Below are 21,148 nucleotides of genomic sequence, written 5' to 3'. Positions count from 1 at the left end.
GTGTCACTTATTATTACTTGGCTGCTTGCTGACTTTTTGATGCAATCATAGTTTTCTTTGTTTCACATCCAGCATAGCTCTGATTGCTGAAGTGTATAACCCCGCCCACATGCCTGATTGGATGCTTTCGTTGTACACTGTACAGCAAACTGCCAATCAGTGGTGGGGGCGGGGTTGGACTAAGAAACACCTATTAGCAATTATTTCCTGCTGATAAAACTCTGATTTTATCGAAACAGCAACACACAGTCTAATAAATATGGATTGCTGTCAGTAGGAGAAACAAAATCTAGGGATAGCTGGGGATTCAGCGCTTGGACACCAGGCAGCAGCAATAAAAATATGTTAACCCCGGTAGGGTAAACGTTCCTCACCTTATTACACTAGGCGCATATTTTTTTTTCTGTTGTCTTCCTAACATTTCTTTATACAAAGAGGATAAGTGACAAAGTCTTCTCCGGGGTGTACTTACTTTTAACTTACAAGCATGGGTTTCAACAGCAGAGAGGAGGGATACTGAGGAGCTGTCAATCAGGCTAGGTGGGTGGATATTCAGCAGCAGGGAGGAGGAAAATTGAGCAATTGAAAGTCTAGTTGGGCAGAGATGTAGCAGCAGGAAGGAGGGTCATTAAAGGGCTGTCAATTGGACTAGGTGGGTGTAAATTCAGCAGCAGGGAAGAAGAACACTGAGGAATTGTTAGTCAGGCTAGGTTAGGCAGAGATTCAGCAGCAGTGAAGAGGGATATTGAGGAATTGTAAGGCTAGGTGGGCAGAGATTCAACAACAGGGAGGAGGGACACTAAGGAGTTGTCAATCAGGCTAGGTGGGCAGAGATTCATTAGCAGAAAGGAGGGAAATTGAGGAATTGAATGACTAGGTGGGCAGAGATTTAGCTGCAGGGAGGTGGGTGATTAAGGAGCTGTCAATTGGGCTAGGTGGGTGGAGATTTAGCAGCAGGGAGGAAGGGCACTGAGGAGCTGTCATTCAGGCAAGGTAGGCAGAGATTCAGCAGCAGGGAGGAGGGACATTGAGGAATTGAAAGACTAAGTTGGAAAAGATTCAACAGCAGGGAGAAGGGACAGTGAGGATCTGTCAGGCTAGGTGAGAGACTCAGCAGTAGGGAGGAGGGACATTGAGGAATTGTAAGACTAGGTGGGCAGAGATTCAACAGCAGGGAGAAAGGACACTGAGGAGTTGTCAATCAGGCTAAGTGGGCTGAGATTCAGCAGAAGAGAGAATGAGAGTGAGGAGCTGTCAATCATGATAAATGGGCAGAGATTTATCAGCAGGGAGGAGGGACACTGAGGAACTGTCAATCAGGTTATGTGGGTAAAGTTTCAGCAGCAGGGAGGAGGGACACTGAGGAACTGTCAATCAGGATATATGGGCAGAGATTTATCAGCAGGGAGGAGGGACACTGAGGAACTGTCAATCAGGTTATGTGGGTAAAGTTTCAGCAGCAGGGAGGAGGGACACTGAGGAACTGTCAATCAGGATATATGGGCAGAGATTTATCAGCAGGGAGGAGGGACACTGAGGAACTGTCAATCAGGTTATGTGGGTAAAGTTTCAGCAGCAGGGAGGAGGGACACTGAGGAGCTGTCAATCAGGATATATGGGCAGAGATTTAGCAGCAGGGAGGTGGGTCATCTAGGAGCTGTGAACTGGGCTAGGTTGACTTTAAACTTTCTAAAAACATTTTACATCCATTCTACAATACTGTAGGTGCTCACAGTAAGTACAGCAGCCTCATCGCTATTTCCTCCTTATAATACTCCGCGCTGCAGAGGTGGTAATTACACACGATTGATTACAGTGATTTTCTGAGGAGAGATCCCATTGACGTGCAGAGGACACGGCTGCTCCCCATCAGCACAGGTGTCACCTGTACGAGAACAGACAGCGGTCCCCCAAGGGGAAATATCACAGGGGTGCCAATATGAAGCAGCTCTTAAAGGGATAGCACAGCTTCAACCAATAGAAAAGTATTAACCTTGTCTGGTACCATGAAAAAATAAGCATTAGTGGCGCCAATCGGCATGGGGTCATATTGACCCCATGGTACCAGGCAAGGGTTAATTGTATAATGTAAAGGCATGCATTTTTCAATATCTCTGCTTGCTGTCATGTCTGTATAAGAGTACTGGCAGAGCAGTTCCACGTCTGTCGAGCTGAGTCAGTGATTGCTTCATCATCTGGGATAATACCATCACTTTCTATGCAGAGCGCAGCACTTGTGATGAGTTGGTCATCAGCTGCTACGCTCTGCATAGGCAGCAAACAAGAAAACTAAGCTCTCAGAAGCACTTGCGATGGTTAATCATCAGCTGGTGTGCTCTGCATAGGCAGCAACCAAGAAGACCAAGCTCTCAGAAGCACTTGTGATGAGTTTGTCATCGGATGCTGCATTCTACATAGGCAGCAACCAAGAAGACCAAGCTCTCAGAATCACTTGTGATAAGTTTGTCATTGACTGCTTTGCTATGTGTAAGGCAGCAACCAAAAAGACTAAGCTCTCAGAAACACTTGTGATGAATTTGTCATTAGCTACTGTGCTCTGCGAAAGCAGCAACCAAGAAGACCAAGCTCTCAGAAGCACTTATGATGAGTTTGTCATCAGCTGCTGTGGTCTGCTTAGGCAGCATCCAAGAAGACCAGGCTCCTAGAAGCACTTGTGGTGAGTTTGTTTTCAGCTGCTGTGCTCTGCATAGGCATCAAACAAAAAGACCAATCTCTCAGAAGCACTTGTGATGAGTTTGTCTTCAGCTGCTGCGCTCTGCATAACCAGCAACCAAGAAGGGCAGGCTCTCAGACACACTTGTGATCAGTTTGTCATTAGCTGCTGTGCTCTGCGAAAGCAGGAACCCAGAAGACCAAGCTCTCAGAAGCACTTGTGATGAGTTTGTCATCAGTTGCTGTGCTCTGCATATCCAGCAACCAAGATGACAAAGCTCAGGTTTATCGTCTCAGTCAGCACATGCAGCCGATGTAAACTTATTTTGCCTCCTGCGCTCTGCATAGGCAGTAATAGAAAGGACAGAGGCTCAGCAAGACGGTGTTGAATTATGGGCACTCTGCTCTCCCACAGTTGTTTTCCTTCTTTCACAGTTGTAATTTTAAGGGAGAGCTGTTCCAATTTTAAAAGCCTGCCCCCCTGTAAAAAATAAAACCCTGTAAGAAAATTGTTGTTTCTACACACTTTTTATTCTATAATTTCTGAAGTTAAAAAAAAAATCAAATAAGGATTTCTGGAAGGATTTTTTTGCATCTCCCCATATTGTAAGGTGTGATCTCAGGAGGCGTCTCTGTTTTCAGGTGGTGGACCGGGGACTGGCAGCAATGCTCGGCCACCTGCGGCCCGACCGGGGAGAAGAAGAGGACGGTCCTGTGCATCAGAACGGTGGGGACGGACGAACAGGCGCTGTCCTCTCAGGACTGCCACCATCTCACCAAACCGAAAAACTATATCTCCTGCAACCGAGATATTTCATGTCCCACTGACTGGTCCGTGAGCAACTGGACGGAGGTAAGCGGCGATGGTGGGGTGTAAGGGGTTATTAAAGGGACACACTGCGCAAACCTTATACTCTGCGATATAAGTAATGAAGGTCCTGACGGTGCGGTGATGACATCCGGTTCCCCATTTGGGTTCACTTTGGGCCCCCCGGACTCTGCATTTAGTATACACAGAGTATTTATCTTCCCCAGAGTTTTGATTTATTATTTATCCTTAATATGGACCATGAATATGTGAAAAATTATCATCTGGAACCCCCAGCAATCAGGAGAACCTAGGACCCCTTTACTGCTATCTACTACTACTACTACTATCGATGTCTCGGCCCTGCAGAGAGGGCACTCTGTTGACCATGACTGTCCTGTGGTCTAACCCCCACCAGCCCCTCATAAAAAAGTAAAAAATGATTAAAAATAACCTTACATTTTGGGTATACAGCTCACATGCAGACCTATGTGTCGTCATGCACACCCAGTATAGTCCGATCCTTCAGAAATGTAGGTAGTTGAAGAGTCTGACGGGAAGAGGGTGATAAGTGTGGAGATCAGACTACACAGGGTTTACCTGTAGTCTGTAACCATGAAGACACACAGGTCTGCATACGAGCTGTATACACAAAATGTAAGGATATATATTTGTTGTATGTCCGTCTGCATAGTGAGGCTGGGCAAAGAAAACATGAGTTATTTGGAAGTTTAGAGGATTAAATCAGGGCACACTTAACCAGCATCTTCTGTACATAAGGTGATGTAACAGTTTCCAGCAAGCACACAGCTATATAACACTGCTCCTGACAGTACTAAATGGAAGGCTTCCAGACTAACATACTTGATAGTCTCTTTTTACACAGAGTCTTTCTCCTTACACAGTGGCTGTACACACAGGAGAACACTGTACCTTATCATTGCAGTGAGGTGAGGATGAGGGGTGGATTCTGTGGTCACTTCTCTCCACTATACTTCTGCTGCACAACATAGTTTGCTCTTTAACTATCCTGAGCTGTTCTTCACTCCTGAGAGTCTCTTTCCTGAACTGGAAGATCTCTGTAGCTTGACTTTTCTCAGGATACATACACTACACATTCTGAGCACTACTTCTTCTTTGCAGAAAGACAAACACTTATTTCCTTTTGCAGAGAGGCAAACACACACTCCCTGCTTCCCAGCATCCCCTGGGTCACTGCTGGACACTTCCTACCTCCTGCTGCAGGCTTAACTCCACAGTTGCTGGATGATGTTAGATCATTTGTGCAGTTCCTACGTGTCACATATATATTCACAGGAGCTCTATACATAAGAGAGTAAGATTTTCTATCGAGGCGGCTTCACCTTTATTTTAGATGGCTTGGAGCAATCCATATTTGGCTGCATATGCCTTCCAATTATTGCAGTACCATGCCAGACCACCGGGAGTGCACTCCATCTGAAGCTTATCTATGAGTAGAGAATAGCTGAACCTGGACCATATTTACTTGTACAGCATATATGTATACAGATAATTGTTTCCCTTGATATTTCAGTGTTCAGTTTCATGTGGAGGTGGCGTTCGAACCCGCAACGTGACATGCGCAAAATACAACAATGAATCATGTGACCCTTCTAGAAAGCCCTACTCGAAAGCTCTCTGTGGACTCCAACAGTGCCAATTTCAGAAAACACCTGATCAACTTCCTCCAAAATACAAGAACCTCAAAACGACCCTCAAAATCTACCCCAAGATCACGCACGGACCCAAGAAACGTTTTTTCGTGATCAAAAAGAATCCGAGATTTCTATCAGCAACGAAAGCAACGAAGCAAAGTACCGAGACCACGCCGCCATCTACTATAGCGTCACCGCTCCCTCCCGCCAACTCCATAGAAGACGACTTCCAAGTCTACGACATCCCCAACTCCACCCACTTCAACGTGGTCTACAAATACAACTTCGTCCTCGTGTCCAGTAATAAAAAAAAAGTTCCAGCAAATGCGACAGAAGTTTCCCTCAATCCCAAAGAAGTCAACGAGACCCTCGTAACACAGAATGAAAACGTGACACAAGGAGACCTTGACTCGGTCTTCAATGCCACCACTTCTCCACCAAACGTTACTCAAGCCCCGGACCCAACACCAAGGTATGACTATCTGACTCAAGAACCAGACTTTGAGGCAAGTGACGTCCCAACCGAGGAGTCGGACATCTACTACGATGCTGAAAGTAACAACATCATTGAGTCCAGGAGTAAGAGACACAAGGGTAGAGTCAAGGCTCAACCGGAGAACCACACAATCCACCCTCAATCATCTTTTCCGGTGGTGATGACCACGACGGGAAGCTCAGAACCACTCAGCCTGGCACCCACTACTGAGGGTCCACCTAACAATACTACATATGAGGACTGGGCTGAGGAGGATCCAGAAGTGGTTGACAACCAAGATCAGCTGCCGACACCGGGCCAAAATATCTCCCAGGAGTTATCTCCAGACATGGAGACGACCTATAACAGCAGTATACTAAACGACACGGAAAGTGACAACATTACCGAGTCCTCCAGGAATAGGACGGACCCCATATACTGGATAGTAGGAGACTGGAGCGAGGTAAGACGCTGAATAAGATAATGAAAAGATCTGTAATATTTTACTTCAATGTCCTTCCTTTGTTTTGTGAAACAGCGCCACCCTTGTGCATAGGCCGTGACTGGTATTACAACAAAGACACAATCAATTGAATATGAGACCCAGCCCATAAGCACAACTAGAAGAAAGTAGTTCTCTTAATGGCAATTTTAGGACAACTTTTCTTATAACCTTATTGTGCCTCTGTTATTCCTCCTGAAAATATAGCTATGACCTATTGGACATTGCAACTACACTTGTCCATAGAGAGACAGCACTTAAAGGACATTAGTAGAATGTAAAGGAATGAAAGGAATGGAAATTTTGTAAGGATGAGACATGTAATTCCTTAAAGCAGTTCTCCGACCGCCAAACAAAATCTTCAAAAGGCAGGGAATGTTATAAAATGATAGAAAATAGAATAATTCAGCATCCGTTACCCCCACGTTACAGCGCAGGCCTCTCTGCTGGTCTTCCATGGGACAGGAAGTGATGACGTCCCATTGTTTGGTCACCTGACTGCTGAGATCTTTGATTGGCTGCAATGATCAGGTGGTTTAAACAAGGAGGAGGTTCATATGTCAGTCACCTGACAGCAGCAGCCAATCACAGGCCTCAGGAATCAGGTGGGACGTCATCACTTCCTGTCCCATGGAAGATCCCCGGAGCGGCCTGTGCTGCACCTGGACAATCCGTGTAGCGCAGCGCACAGGATCCATTAGATTTTTGTGCTGTGTCTCTTTAAATATCCCGCTCGGTATCTGCATGGCGTAACACACATAATAAACCACAGCAATGTGTCAGCAGTAAAAAAGCCGAACATCCGAGTCCTCGGCCGCCACTTTCAGCTCCGCTTTTAAATCATTTTCCAATTTATTCCTCGTGTCGCTGCTGGTTTTTATCTACTGCTCTCATCATTATTTCTCCACTCCAGCTCGGGGCTCGCAGTGGACGGGGCGGTGGGCAGCGGGGCGGAGGGGCAGAGGGGTGGAGGGGCAGAGGGGCGGAGGGTTGGAGGGGCACAGGGGCGGCCTCCAGAACAAGCTGGTCAGCACAAAGGACTTAGGAGGAAAAAAAAAAATAGAAACACATTGAGTTACAGAAGTGATGGCAAAAAGTGCAGCTGACCGCGGGCGAGAGAAACAGCGAAACGGGGGAAAAGAGCTAATGTGATAGAAGAACACAGGAGGCGGTATATCTGAGCCCGAATAGCTATATACTGTATCCATCACATCTATATATCAGCAACTATCTAACTGTCTGATTGATGGATAGATAGCTAGATAGATAATATAGATAGTTGGACGGATGGATGGATAGATGGATGGATAGATGGATGGATAGATGGATGGATGGATGGATGGATAGATAGATAGATAGATAGATAGATAGATAGATAGATAGATAGATAGATAGATAGAGGGACAGCTGAGAGATATATGGATGGAAAGATAAAGTGATAGATACCGTATATAAAAAGATAGATAGGCATACGGATACATAGAGGGATGGACAGATTGATAGATAGATAGAGGGATAGATAGATAATAGATAGATAGATAGATAGATAGATAATAGATAAATGGATAGATGGATAAAGTGATGGATGGATAGATAGATGAAAGATATATGGATGGAAAGATAAAGTGATAGATATATAAAAAGATAGATAGGTATACGGATACATAGATTGATAGAGGGATAGATAAACTAATGGATCGATAAAGAGCAAGATAGATAGATATGTGGCGCCCTGGACTAGCCAGGATGTCACAGGGACTACAACACAACACCCCCCACCCCGAGATAGGCACATCAGCCAGACACAAATCCTTGTTGCCTCCCTCCAGGGGCTGATGTCCACACCAGGTGGGGTGGAGCCAGGCGGTTGGCCCCACCCACTGAGGAGTTCACATCCCTGGAGGCGGGAAAAGGAAGTCAGATAGAGTTGAAGTTAGGGAAGTGGTAGTGGAGGAGCAAGACTGACCGTGTCCGGGTACGTGGCCCGGGCACCGAGAGCAAGGTTGGCAGACGGTGGTGGCCGTCTGCAGGAGAGGCAGATCGACGCGGAACCGTAGGACCGGGGACGGGTGGTGGCCCGCCGGTACCGAACCGGGGAGCGAAGTGAAGCCAGCACAAACCAGCAGGGCCTGCGGACCCCGACCAGGCTTGGAGTCGCCGTTAAACAGGTCAAATCCGTTAGTGACCGGAACCCCAGGGGTTTCCTAACAGCCAAGACCAAATTGAAGGCAACCGTCCAAACAGCAAAAGGGAAATACAGCTACTGCCACAGCTAGAGTTCCAAGGGCCAGAGCCTGCGGGCAAAAGGGCTCCTCCGGCCCATATACATGCTGGGGAGCGGGTTACCGGTGGGAAGCCATCGGGAACAAACACACACAAAAGGTGCAGGGAAAGGCAGCCACCACCAACCGTCCGGGAGAAGCCACAGCAGCCGGCTGCGGGACCCGTCCATCCAGCCGTTTGTTTTACCAGAGACTGCGCCTCCATTTGAGGCTGAGTGAGTACTACCATGCCAGCCGGCACAGCGCTGCGCCGCCCAAGCGACCCTGCACCTTGCCAGCCCTGCTTCCCCGTCACCTCAACCGGGCCCCGGGACCACCAACCCCCCTACCCACGGAGGGGGAAAACATCTCAGCTGCTCCCTAACAACGCTCCCGGGATCCCCGTCACCAGCAGCGGTGGTGCCCACCTTCACCACAAACCGTGGGTGGCGTCACGGACCAAATCCCCAAACCAAACCACCCCTTTCACTCACGGGCGAGGAGCGCCGCTCGAGTCCCCAGATCCGGCCCACCGCTCGAGCCACCGAGCAGCAGCAGCAGCGCCGGACCCGAGCGCCAGCGAGAGCACAGCAGCGACGGCTCCCTCCCCGCCCGCGACAGATAAATAAAGTGATGAATATATAAAAAGATAGATAGATAAATGGATAGATGGATAAAGAGATGATGGATGGATAGATAAAGAGATAGCGAGAGATAGATGGATAGATTTCTGTATATCTCTCTATATGTATCTCTGTATCTATCCTTCTATCATCACACTATAGACACAGTATTTATTTTTTTTCGGGTCCAAATTAAACTATCTGACACTATTTCTGGTACAGTGACTTCTGGGGAATACTCGCCTCCAGGCCTCACATCTTCCGCCGTATATAATCGTCCCTCACAAATCTCCATTGATAGAAAAATAATAAAAAGTTTCATCTCAGCATTCCAGCCACACGTCTGTATAAGTAGTAATGCGATGTCTGCAGAGAGGGGGCGTTATATTCTGTACAATCAAAACGATAAAAACAGAATCTAAAAGCTAATGACACAATTACAAGGGTTTTCCATTTCACAGCACTATTTGGGTTTTTTTTTCCAATCCATTATATATCAATAAAACAGAAATCATCTCACGAAATTACCCCCTGGTACAGCTATGTGGCCAGAAAAATAATGAAGAAGAGGAGGAAAAATCAAAAGGTGTAAAAAAAAAACAAAAAAAAAAACCGTGCCATTGCCTGCAGCCACCAGCAGAGGGCACTCATTGCCCTTGTTATTATTGTATCCAATGTAATGTGCAGGCAGCGCCCTCTGCAGGCCTCCGTTATTTCTTTTACACCTTTGTATATACAGGGGATTTGGTTGGTGCATTGTATCAGGAACTGTTCTAAAGAAATAAATTAAAGGATAAAAAAAGATATTCAATGATGGATGGGCATTCACTTTATAGGGGCTGCTTCTCTATAGAAAACAGCTTGCTGGGAGACTGACCACCACTGATAGGCTATGTCGCCCCCCTGCTGTTACAGGCTTGTTATGGCGCCCCCTGCTGTTACATACTTGTTATGGCGCCCCCTGCTGTTACATACTTGTTATGTCGCCCCCTACTGTTACATACTTGTTATGGCGCCCCCTGCTGTTACATACTTGTTATGTTGCCCCTTGCTGTTACACACTTATTATGTCACCCCCTGCTGTTACATACTTGTTATTGTGCCCCCTGCTGTTACATACTTGTTATGGCGCCCCCTGCTGTTACACACTTATTATGTCACCCCCTGCTGTTACATACTTGTTATTGTGCCCCCTGCTGTTACATACTTGTTATTATGCTCCCTGCTGTTACATACTTGTTATTATGCCCCCTGCTGTTACACACTTATTATGTCGCCCCCTGCTGTTACATACTTGTTATTGTGCCCCCTGCTGTTACATACTTGTTATGGCGCCCCCTGCTGTTACATACTTGTTATTGTGCCCCCTGCTGTTACATACTTGTTATTATGCCCCGTGCTGTTACATACTTGTTATGGCGCCCCCTGCTGTTACATACTTGTTATGTCGCCCCCTGCTGTTACATACTTGTTATGGCACCCCCTGCTGTTACATACTTGTTATTGTGCCCCCTGCTGTTACATACTTGTTATGGCGCCCTCTGCTGTTACATACTTGTTATGGTGCCCCCTGCTGTTACATACTTGTTATTATGCCCCGTGCTGTTACATACTTGTTATGGCGCCCCCTGCTGTTACATACTTGTTATGTCGCCCCCTGCTGTTACATACTTGTTATGGCACCCCCTGCTGTTACATACTTGTTATGTCGCCCCCTACTGTTACATACTTGTTATGGCGCCCCCCTGCTGTTACATACTTGTTATGTTGTCCCCTGCTGTTACACACTTATTATGTCGCCCCCTGCTGTTACATACTTGTTATGGCGCCCCCCTGCTGTTACATACTTGTTATTTTGCCCCCTGCTGTTACACACTTATTATGTCGCCCCCTGCTGTTACATACTTGTTATGTTGCCCCTGCTGTTACATACTTGTTATGGCGCCCCCTGCTCTTACATACTTGCTATGGCGCCCTCTACTGTTACATACTTGTTATTGTGCCCCCTGCTGTTACATACTTATGGCACCTCCTGCTGTTACATACTTGTTATGGCGCCCCCTGCTGTTATATACTTGTTATGGCGCCCCCTGCTGTTACATACTTGCTATGTCGCCCCCTCCTGTTACATACTTGTTATGGCGCCCCCTCCTGTTACATACTTGTTATGTCGCCCCCTGCTGTTACATATTTGTTATGGCGCCCCCTGCTGTTACACACTTGTTATGGCGCCCCCTGCTGTTACATACTTGTTATGTCGCCCTCTGCTGTTATATACTTGTTATGTCGCCCCCTGCTGTTACACACTTATTATGTCACCCCCTGCTGTTACATACTTGTTATTGTGCCCCCTGCCGGTACATACTTGTTATGGCACCCCCAGCTTTTACATACTTGTTATGGCACCCTCTGCTGTTATATACTTGTTATGGCGCCCCCTGCTGTTATATACTTGCTATGTCGCCTCCTGCTGTTACATACTTGTTATGGCACCCCCTGCTGTTATATACTTGCTATTTCGCCTCCTGCTGTTACATACTTGTTATGGCACCCCCTGCTGTTATATACTTGCTATGTCGCCTCCTGCTGTTATATACTTGTTGTGGCGCCCCCTGCTGTTACATACTTAATATGACTCCCCGCTGTCCTGTATACCTTGCGTAAGCAGCACAAATAGAAAGAAGAAAGGATATGGCTGCCTACAATGGAAAAAGAATACTAAATTAAACAAAAAAAATAAACCAGGTCAGCAAATATATATATTTTTATAATATTACATGTTTAAAATCCATGCAAGATTATTAAAAAAAAAGTGACACATTTCCTTTAAATGTTCTTTATTAGTGATATTCTCCTGTACTTTCTTTGTACTGACTGGACAGGTATAGCAATGTCCTTGCACTGAGCTCCCTCTAGTGGTGATTATGGGGAAAAACTACAACTAACAAAACCGGAGGAATTCAGTGCCATGCTCCTGTTACCGGGAAGTTACCGTAACTGTGAATTCTGGATGTTAATAAATAAAACTGTCTATAGGAAGAGAACAGCACACACAGCAGCCAATCAGAATCCAGCCTCATTTTTGGAGACTTTCTAATTATATAAACTGTATGTGTTCTCCTTGCGTCTCGTTTCAGTGCTCTACGACATGCGGAGTTGGCGCCTACTGGAGACATGTGGTGTGCAGCAGCGGAAGCGAAGAAGACTGCGGACACGTGAAAAAGCCAGACCCTGCCAGAAGATGTCAACTCCGTCCATGCGCTCACTGGAGAACCGGAGACTGGACCAAGGTGGACATTATGTGCAATTACTGTCACAGTAGAGATTTTGGCTGTGTAGGGGGTTCGTGTTGGGGCTACCTGATAAAAATGATCCCATTTTTGTAGGGATCTGATGTATCAGTCATGACAAATCTAATGTAGAAATCATAAGCCAATCAGAGGGGAGATGCACTAGGGGGGGTGTTGTTGCAGTTCAAACTGACACGCCCCCAGAGCACTTAAGGCCTGATTTGCATATGACTTGTAAAGTAGATTTCTCATTTACTGTGCATCGGATTTCTACAACAAATGTGCCGTTCTCATTGGGAAATCAGCGCTTACACAGCCATACAGTGTCTACTATATGTAAAAATGTGCTGACAGGTTCCCTTTAAAGTGAATCTTCACCTTTTCCTTTTTTTTATGTCCAAAATGGTCAGCATCGTACATGGAGAAGACATACAAGCCCGCAGCTTAATCCCCCTGATAACAGCCACTTCGACTTAACCAATTATGCACCAAATACTTTGATTGCTAATTCTTTGCAATCTAGAGGCAAAATAAATACATAAATTAAATATATTTTATATATATATATATATATATATATATATATACACTCGTATACTGTATGTTTAAAAGAAGACCTTTTCCCATATAATTTTTTTTATTAAAATTCTGAAAGTTATTGAACTAAAATCAGTGAACCTTTTACCATATAAAAAATATTAATTATTGCAAAAAATAAAATATATATACACAGTATACACAATATAAATCTATATATATGTAATTGTCTTATTCTGTCTGTCTGTCTTGCTCCAAAATGACGTCATTACAGTGACAACTGTTGCATTGGCCGCTCGGCCCGGCCCCACCCCCCGCACACTGTGCCCGCTCGGCCATGCCCCCGCAGACGGTGCCCGCTCGGCCACGCCCCCCGCACACTGCGCCCGCTCGGCCACACCCCCGCACACGGTGCCCACTCGGCCACGCCCCCCGCACACTGTGCCCGCTCGCACACGCCCCCCCACACACTGTGCCCGCTCGGCCACGCCCCCCGCACACTGTGCCCGCTTGGCTATGCCCCCCGCACACTGTGCCCGCTCGACCACGCCCCCCGCACACATTGGGCACCTATACACCTCCCCCCAGGACTACTCCACCTATTAGACACCTTCCCCACAGGACTACTCCACCTGTTAGACACCTCCCCCCAGGTCTACTCCACCTATTAGAGACCTCACCTCCCGGACTACTCCTCCTATTATACTCCTCTCTCCCCAGGACTACTCCTATTATACTCCTCTCTCCCCAGGACTACTACTCCTATTATCCTCCTCTCCCCCCAGGACTACTCCTATTATACTCCTCACCCCCCAGGACTACTCCTCCTATTATACTCCTCTCCCCTCAGGACTACTCCTCCAATTATACTCCTCACCCCCCTGGACTACTCCTCCTATTATACTCCTCTCCCCCCAGGACTACTCCTCCTATTATACTCCTCTCTCCCCAGGACTACTCCCCCTATTATCCTCCTCTCCCCCCAGGACTACTCCTATTATACTCCTCTCCCCCCAGGACTACTCCTCCTATTATACTCCTCACCCCCCAGGACTACTCCTCCTATTATACTCCTCTCCCCTCAGGACTACTCCTCCTATTATACTCCTCTCCCCCCTGGACTACTCCTCCTATTATACTCCTCTCCCCCCAGGACTACTCCTCCTATTATACTCCTCTCTCCCCAGGACTACTCCTCCTATTATACTCCTCACCCCCCAGGACTACTCCTCCTATTATACTCCTCTCTCCCCAGGACTACTCCTCCTATTATACTCCTCACCCCCCAGGACTACTCCTCCTATTATCCTCCTCTCCCCCCAGGACTACTCCTGCTATTATCCTCCTCTCCCCCCAGGACTACTCGTCCAAGACACACACACTGCACAAAACATACCTCCCCCCCAAAACACACACCCACACAAACCACGCAGCGCTCCACAAACAACGCAACACACACAACACAACACCGCTCTCACACACCGCCACACCCACACACTCCCAGAACATTTACAGCCCCTACACAAACACTTGACAACTACACACAACAACATCTATATATATATATAACAAAAATCATACATTAACTACACAATAAATTCTAGAATACCCGATGTGTTAGAATCGGGCCACCTTCTAGTAGATATATACATATATACACAGTGTGTATATATGCATACATATATATATATATATATTTAATTCCTTTATATATGTATATATATACCATACTTTATACAGTCATATGAAAAAGTTTGGGCACCCCTATTAATGTTAACCTTTTTTCTTTATAACAATTTGGGTTTCTGCAACAGCTATTTCAGTTTGGACTGAGTAATATTTCTGGAAAAAATAAGGTTTATTGTACTAACAGAAAATGTGGAATCCGCATTTAAACAAAATTTGACCGGTGCAAGAGTATGGGCACCTCAACATAAAAGTGACATTAATATTTTGTAGATCCTCCTTTTGCAAAAATCACATCCTCTAGTCGCTTCCTGTAGCTTTTAATGAGTTCCTGGATCCTGGATGAAGGTATATTTGACCATTCCTGTTTACAAAACAATTCCAGTTAAGTTAAGTTTGATGGTCGCCGAGCATGGACAGCCGCTTCAAATCATCCCACAGATTTTCAATGATATTCAGGTCTGGGGACTGGGATGGCCATTCCAGAACAGTGTAATTGTTCCTCTGCATGAATGCCTGAGTAGATTTGGAGCGGTGTTTTGGATCATTGTCTTGCTGAAATATCCATCCCCTGCGTAACTTCAACTTCATCACTGATTCTTGCACATTGTTGTCAAGAATCTGCTGATACTGAGTTGAATCCAAGCGAACCTCAACTTTAACAAGATTCCCAGTGCCGGCATTGGCCACGCAGCCCCAAAGCATGATGGAACCTCCACCAAATTTTACTGTGGGTAGCAAGTGCTTTTCTTGGAATGCCGTGTTTTTTTGCCTCCATGCATAACGCCTTTTTGTATGACCAAACAACTCAATCTTTGTTTCATCAGTCCACAGGACCTTCTTCCAAAATGTAACTGGCTTCTCCAAATGTGCTTTTGCATACCTCAGGTGACTCTGTTTGTGGCGTGCTTGCAGAAACGGCTTCTTTCGCATCACTCTCCAATACAGCTTCTCCTTGTGCAATGTGCCCTGTATTGCTGACCGATGCACATTGACACCATCTGCAGCAAGATGAAGCTGCAGGTCTTTGGAGGTGGTCTGTGGATTGTCCTTGACTGGTCTCACCATTCTTCTTCTCTGCTTTTCTGATATTTTTCCTTGGCCTGCCACTTCTGGGCTTAACAAGAACTGTACCTGTGTTCTTCCATTTCCTTACTATGTTCCTCACAGTGGAAACTGACAGTTTAAATCTCAGACAACTTTTTGTACCTTCCCCTGAACAACTATGCTGAATAATCTTTCTTTTCAGATCATTTGAGAGTTGTTTTGAGGAGCCCATGATGCCACTCTTCATAGGAAATTCACATAGGAGAACAACTTGCAAGTGGCCACCTTAAATACCTTTTCTCATGATTGGATACACCTGCCTATGAAGTTCAAAGCTCAATGAGGTTACAAAACCAATTTAGTGCTTTAGTAAGTCAGTAAAAAGTAGTTAGGAGGGTTCAAATCAAGAAATTGATATGGGTGCCCATACTTTTGCACCTGTCAAATTTTGTTTAAATACGGATTGCCCATTTTCTGTTAGTACAATAAACCTCATTTCAATCCAGAAATATTACTGAGTCCATCAGTTATTAGATATATGACACTGAAATAGCTGCTGCAAAAACCCAAATTGTTATAAAGAAAAAAGGTTAACATTAATAGGGGTGCCCAAACGTTTTCATATGACTGTATATATACTGCCGGCCGGGGTTCATTGCTTTGGTCCAGATGTCTCTCCATCCTAGGATGTGCGCATTTATATGTCTATGTGTGTGTATCTATATGTATATGTAGCATAGCCTTGATTATCTTGTGTCATTATCGCACAGTGCTCGGCTAATTGCGGTGGTGGATTCATGACCCGAGAGATCCAGTGCATGGATATCCGTGAAAACCGCACCCTGAGACCCTTCCACTGTCAGTCCCACGGACACATCCCGCTGCAGAACTCTACCTGTAATCCAGAACCGTGCCTGTCGTGGCTCGCCAAACCCTGGAGCGAGGTATTGTGACGAACATCTGTATTATACTCATAGTGGTTGTATGTATACTGTATGACCTTTCTTATTTTTCTTTTTGACTTGTGATATTCCAAGATTAGTTGTACAAGAAGAAAAAATATAAGTTCTGGGTTATCTGCACACAGTTTTTTTGCAGAGTTTTTGGAGCAGAAACTGAGCAGAAATTGAAAGTTTTTAGAAGTTTTGAGATTTGGAGGAGGATTTGTAGAGTTAAAACTCAATTTTTAGTCACAAAAATTCCTCGAAAATCTTTGGAGCCATAAAATGATTAGTAAAATTCCTTCATTGTTCTAAAAAAAAAGGGATGGTCAGACAAGGGTCCTCCATAGCAGATATAGTAGACCCTGGCGTCCGTCCTTCGGTGATATCAGGACAATTACTTTTTATTGAATCTTTTTGGCTTCATGAATAATTTGCTGTCAGGGAGCAGTAATTGCTCCAGGCGTCGTGGGCGATTTAATGCATGTGTTTATGGCGTCAACCTTATTTATAGCTTTGGCAATTTGGTCTTTTTCTTATCATTTTTTCTATCTATGTACTCAGAAAAGTCATTAAGTCAGTGATATTTACATCCAACGTGCTGCAAGCAACACAGAAGGTTTTATACCCTAACGCCGGAAGACGGAGCACAGATTTAGAGAGTTTTAGAGCCATTTTTTGGTTAAAAACATAATATGATAGGGTCTTATTTTCGGGGAAACATGGTAGTGTGAAGGTCCAGGCTATGAATCAATTGTCCATATAATAATATCATCTGTGTTTGTATGATTATTGCTCAGATGCTGATGTGGATACCAGGATGTATGTGCCTTTTCAATGTGTTATTGAAACAAAATATGCTAGGCTGAACAATGCAAGTATTCATAACACACTGATTGTATTCATAACATGTTGGTTCTCACCAGCTGGGATGTGAAGCTGAGGCTTTATCTCTTACTAACCAAGATGATGAAGCTAAAATGTACAATGAACAAAGAAGTATTCAGTAGCTGGTTCAAAATGGTATTAGAAAGCCAGTAGCAGGCTGATAACGTACTATATAGACTTTGTCAGTTATCTCCAACCAATCAAAGACAGTGTTGAACTGAATAACTGTGTGTATTTTATAATATATGGGTTATCAGAGCATTGAGCTTTACCCGGATAGAGACATGTCTCTGTGTGGTCATTTTTCCTCACACATACATCTGCGCAGATTTGATTTGGAATCCGTCTCTGTGACCCTGAAGACCCCTTAGCGGTCTCCCCCAACAGTAGTAGAGCTGAACAATAAGATTAGCAGGATACTGATCCAGTAGCCAACTTGGTAGTCCATGGACACTGGGTCAGAGGCTTGTGACCCTCCTACCACCTGCCGGTGTCTCCAGAACCTCTTCTGATTAGTGATATCATCGTTTTTTGGATACTATCTGAATTATTTAGCAGTTTCACCTCCAGTCACTGGAAGTTACTAAAGTTCTGGGTCTCACAATTTGGCCAATTTTTTTTACATATTTTTTACAAATACTCGTAGTAAAACATGAAAAATGGATATAAATTCTCAGTACCACAGTAATTAAATGTAACAGGTCATGGTTACCACACACTAAACTCCATGAAATAAGACTCACGCAACAATGGTAGAATCACTTTTTTTTCACCATTCCGCCCCTATTTTTTGCCTTTTTTCACATACGTTGTATGATAAAGTAAATGGTGGTATTCACAGCTTCAACTCATATAATAAAAAATGAGCCCTCATAAGGCCTTTGTCAACTAAAAAAATAAAAAAACTATGACTTTTGGAAGTCTAAGAAAAGGGGAAAAACTACTGTGGAAGGAAGGGGTTAACGTTGGACCCACTTTTTTTTTTATTTTTGCTGTTTGTCGCCCGCATAATTCTATGAACTTTCACGGGAATTAGTATAAGAAGTGACAACTGCTCTGCACATGTTTCCGGTTATAGAAATGGTTGTCACAGACAGAGATGTTTGAACTTGTTTGAAAAAGGTTCGCCAATCTCAAATTCGGCACGAGCCTTGCCTATTTGGATTCGTGTTCAGATACCCAAGGATTTTTCTCAAAAATCAGCAATGTTCAGTAACTTTTCGCAGTTGCAATAATGCTTTTCTTCTTTGTTATTATGACTTTGGCTGGGATAGTTGTGAAGCATGATGGGGGGGTGTTTGATGAGGGGATCACTTACCAGTCTCCGCATGCGTGGCTGTCACACTGCTTCTGGGTCCATTAATTACATCTCATGCATATTCACTCCCCACTGTCTGTAACAGTGTCTCTGATTGGTTGCTCTCACCGAGGCTGCCTGGGTCACCTAATGGAGTGTAAATATAAATAAATAAAAAAATATGGCGTAGGGTCCCCCATATATTGATACCCAGCGCAGCTAAAGCAGACATCTGGAGGCTGAAGCCTCCAGCCGTGCACATTTTCTTGACTGTGTATCAACATACGAGGGACCCCATGCAATTATTTTTAATTAAGTAATTAATTTTAAAAAACGACATGCAGTGTCACCCACTCATCTCCAATTTTGATACTCAGCCCAGATAAAGTCAACAGCTGGGGGCTGGTATTCTTAGCCTGGGGAGACCCATGGTTATTGGGTCATCCCAGCCAAAAATAGCAGCTTACAGCCGCCAGAATTGTCGCATCCATTAGATGTGAAAATATCAGAGCTTTACCCGGCTCATCCCAATTGCCCTGTTGCAGTGGCAATCAAGGTAATATAAGGGGATAATGACAGCTGTGGTTTGTCAAAAAAATGACAGCTGCCATCAAGAGCTAGATTAGTGATGGGAGGCGTCTGAGACCCCCCATTACTGATCCTGTAAGTAAAAAGAAATAAAACACAAACACAGAAAAAATCCTTTATTTGAAATAAAATGCAAAACACCACACCCTCTTTGTCCACTTTATTAACCCACCAAATAACTAGGTCTGACGTAATCCACACAAGGTCCCACGATGATTCTAGCTCTGCTACATACTGAAGTTGCAGCGTGCGGGTACAGTACAGAATGTGACCTCCTGCTGTGGCTTCAGGCAGATGCTGAATGAGCCGAAGTTGTGAGCTGTGACATCACCAAGTTTATCTGACTACAGGATTAGTAATATGGGGTTCTCATAGACGCCTCCAATCACTAATTTAGGGCTTGATGGAAGTTGTCATTTGTTGACAAATCACAGCTTTCATGACCCGGGTAAAGTACCAGTATTGTCGCATCTAATGGATGTGACAATTCTGGACAGATGCAGGCTGCTATTTTTAACCTGGAGATGCTTAATAACCATGGGCCTCCCCAGCCTGATAATACCAGCCCCCGGTTGTCGGCTTTATCATGACTATCAAAATTGGGGCAAACGCATGTCGTTTTTGGGGGGTCTCTCGTATGTTGATACACAGCCAAGATAACACACATGCCTGGGGGTTGCAGCCTGTAGCCGTCTGCTTTATCTGCTCTGGGTAACACAATATGGAGGGACCCTACACTTTTTTTTAATTTCTTTATTGCTATACCACTATAAGGATGCAGACAGCGTGTGGAGGAGGAGCAGGCTGACTACAACCAATCACAGGCGCCGGGACTACCGGTGGGTGGGGAAAGCAGTGAATATGTATAGGCTTTAAAGATTGGACCCGGAAGTAGTGTTACAGCCCTGGGGAAGGTCACTAAGTATAACTGTTCTGCTTTATTCCATATTTTCTTTCTTATGCACCCCCCTAGCCTTTACTAACACTAGCCATCCTAGCCCTGGCTAACACATACGTTTTGCCTCCAATTGAATTCATTGGTGTTTGGATATGTTCATCGAACTGTTTGGTGAACACAGGTAAATTCGGCGAGCACGAATTGAACCAAACCTTGGGAGTTCACTCATCTCTAGTCACAGACACGGTAATAATTTTAAAATCTTCTCCCTATGGTACGTTACATTATGTCTTCAAAGAAAGTTTTTGCATTACCTTTTATTTCAGTGTTCAAAGACATGTGGTAATGGGACCCGTCAGCGAGACGTGTTTTGCCCAAAGGAAAATCGGTGTGATTTGAAAAAGATCCCAATTGTTACATTAAACTGCAGCTTGGATCCGTGTGTCAGCTGGAGGACGAGCAACTGGACGGAGGTACAAAGTATATCAGTGTGTTATATGGGAGAAATGAGCCGCCCATGCTGAAGGGGGCGCCACAGACGAGCTTATACAGAAAACTGGACCCGCCCCCGAGGAGCCAGGAGTCTCCTGAATGCTGCTGTACAGAGAGAAACTGGAAAAGAATGTGTAGTCCTTTTGATTGTTAGGATTGGTGGGCGTCCCGGGGTTGGAAGTCCACCAGATATAAAATGAATGCATATCCAAGCAATATGTCTCCATTTGCAAAAATAGGAAACTAAACTTTCATTTTTTTTCTTCATTTTTCCCAAGATATTAAGTTGTCAAACTTCACCAATTACTTTATCAGGTATTTTGTCTTCATTGCTGTAAAAAAAAAAAAAAAAAAAGAAGTGGCTTCCAAACCCCGGTCTTTTCTTAGGCGGGCTTTGCACGCTGCGACATCGGTAACAATGTGTTACCGATGCTGCAGCGATAGTCCCGCCCCCTTCGCACGTGCA

At 44.9% G+C, this 21,148-nt stretch overlaps 1 protein-coding gene across 1 annotated transcript in view; it reads left to right on the top strand.

Annotated features, from left to right (window-relative positions):
• The window catches only part of ADAMTS12 (ADAM metallopeptidase with thrombospondin type 1 motif 12), a 182,468-nt gene that overhangs the window by 144,320 nt on the left and 17,000 nt on the right, over positions 1-21,148 (top strand). Inside the window, exons 13-17 of the mRNA XM_075330036.1 lie at positions 3,316-3,526; positions 5,037-6,095; positions 12,156-12,308; positions 16,349-16,522; positions 20,517-20,663. Coding sequence (XP_075186151.1) covers positions 3,316-3,526; positions 5,037-6,095; positions 12,156-12,308; positions 16,349-16,522; positions 20,517-20,663 — 1,744 coding nt within the window. The remainder of the gene's footprint in view (positions 1-3,315; positions 3,527-5,036; positions 6,096-12,155; positions 12,309-16,348; positions 16,523-20,516; positions 20,664-21,148) is intronic.

This window comes from Anomaloglossus baeobatrachus, chromosome 1 (assembly GCF_048569485.1).
Source record: "Anomaloglossus baeobatrachus isolate aAnoBae1 chromosome 1, aAnoBae1.hap1, whole genome shotgun sequence".
NCBI classification, from domain to species: Eukaryota; Metazoa; Chordata; class Amphibia; order Anura; family Aromobatidae; genus Anomaloglossus; species Anomaloglossus baeobatrachus.
The sequence above is the reverse complement of the archived record's forward strand: the minus strand, read 5'-3'. Positions and strand labels throughout refer to the sequence as shown.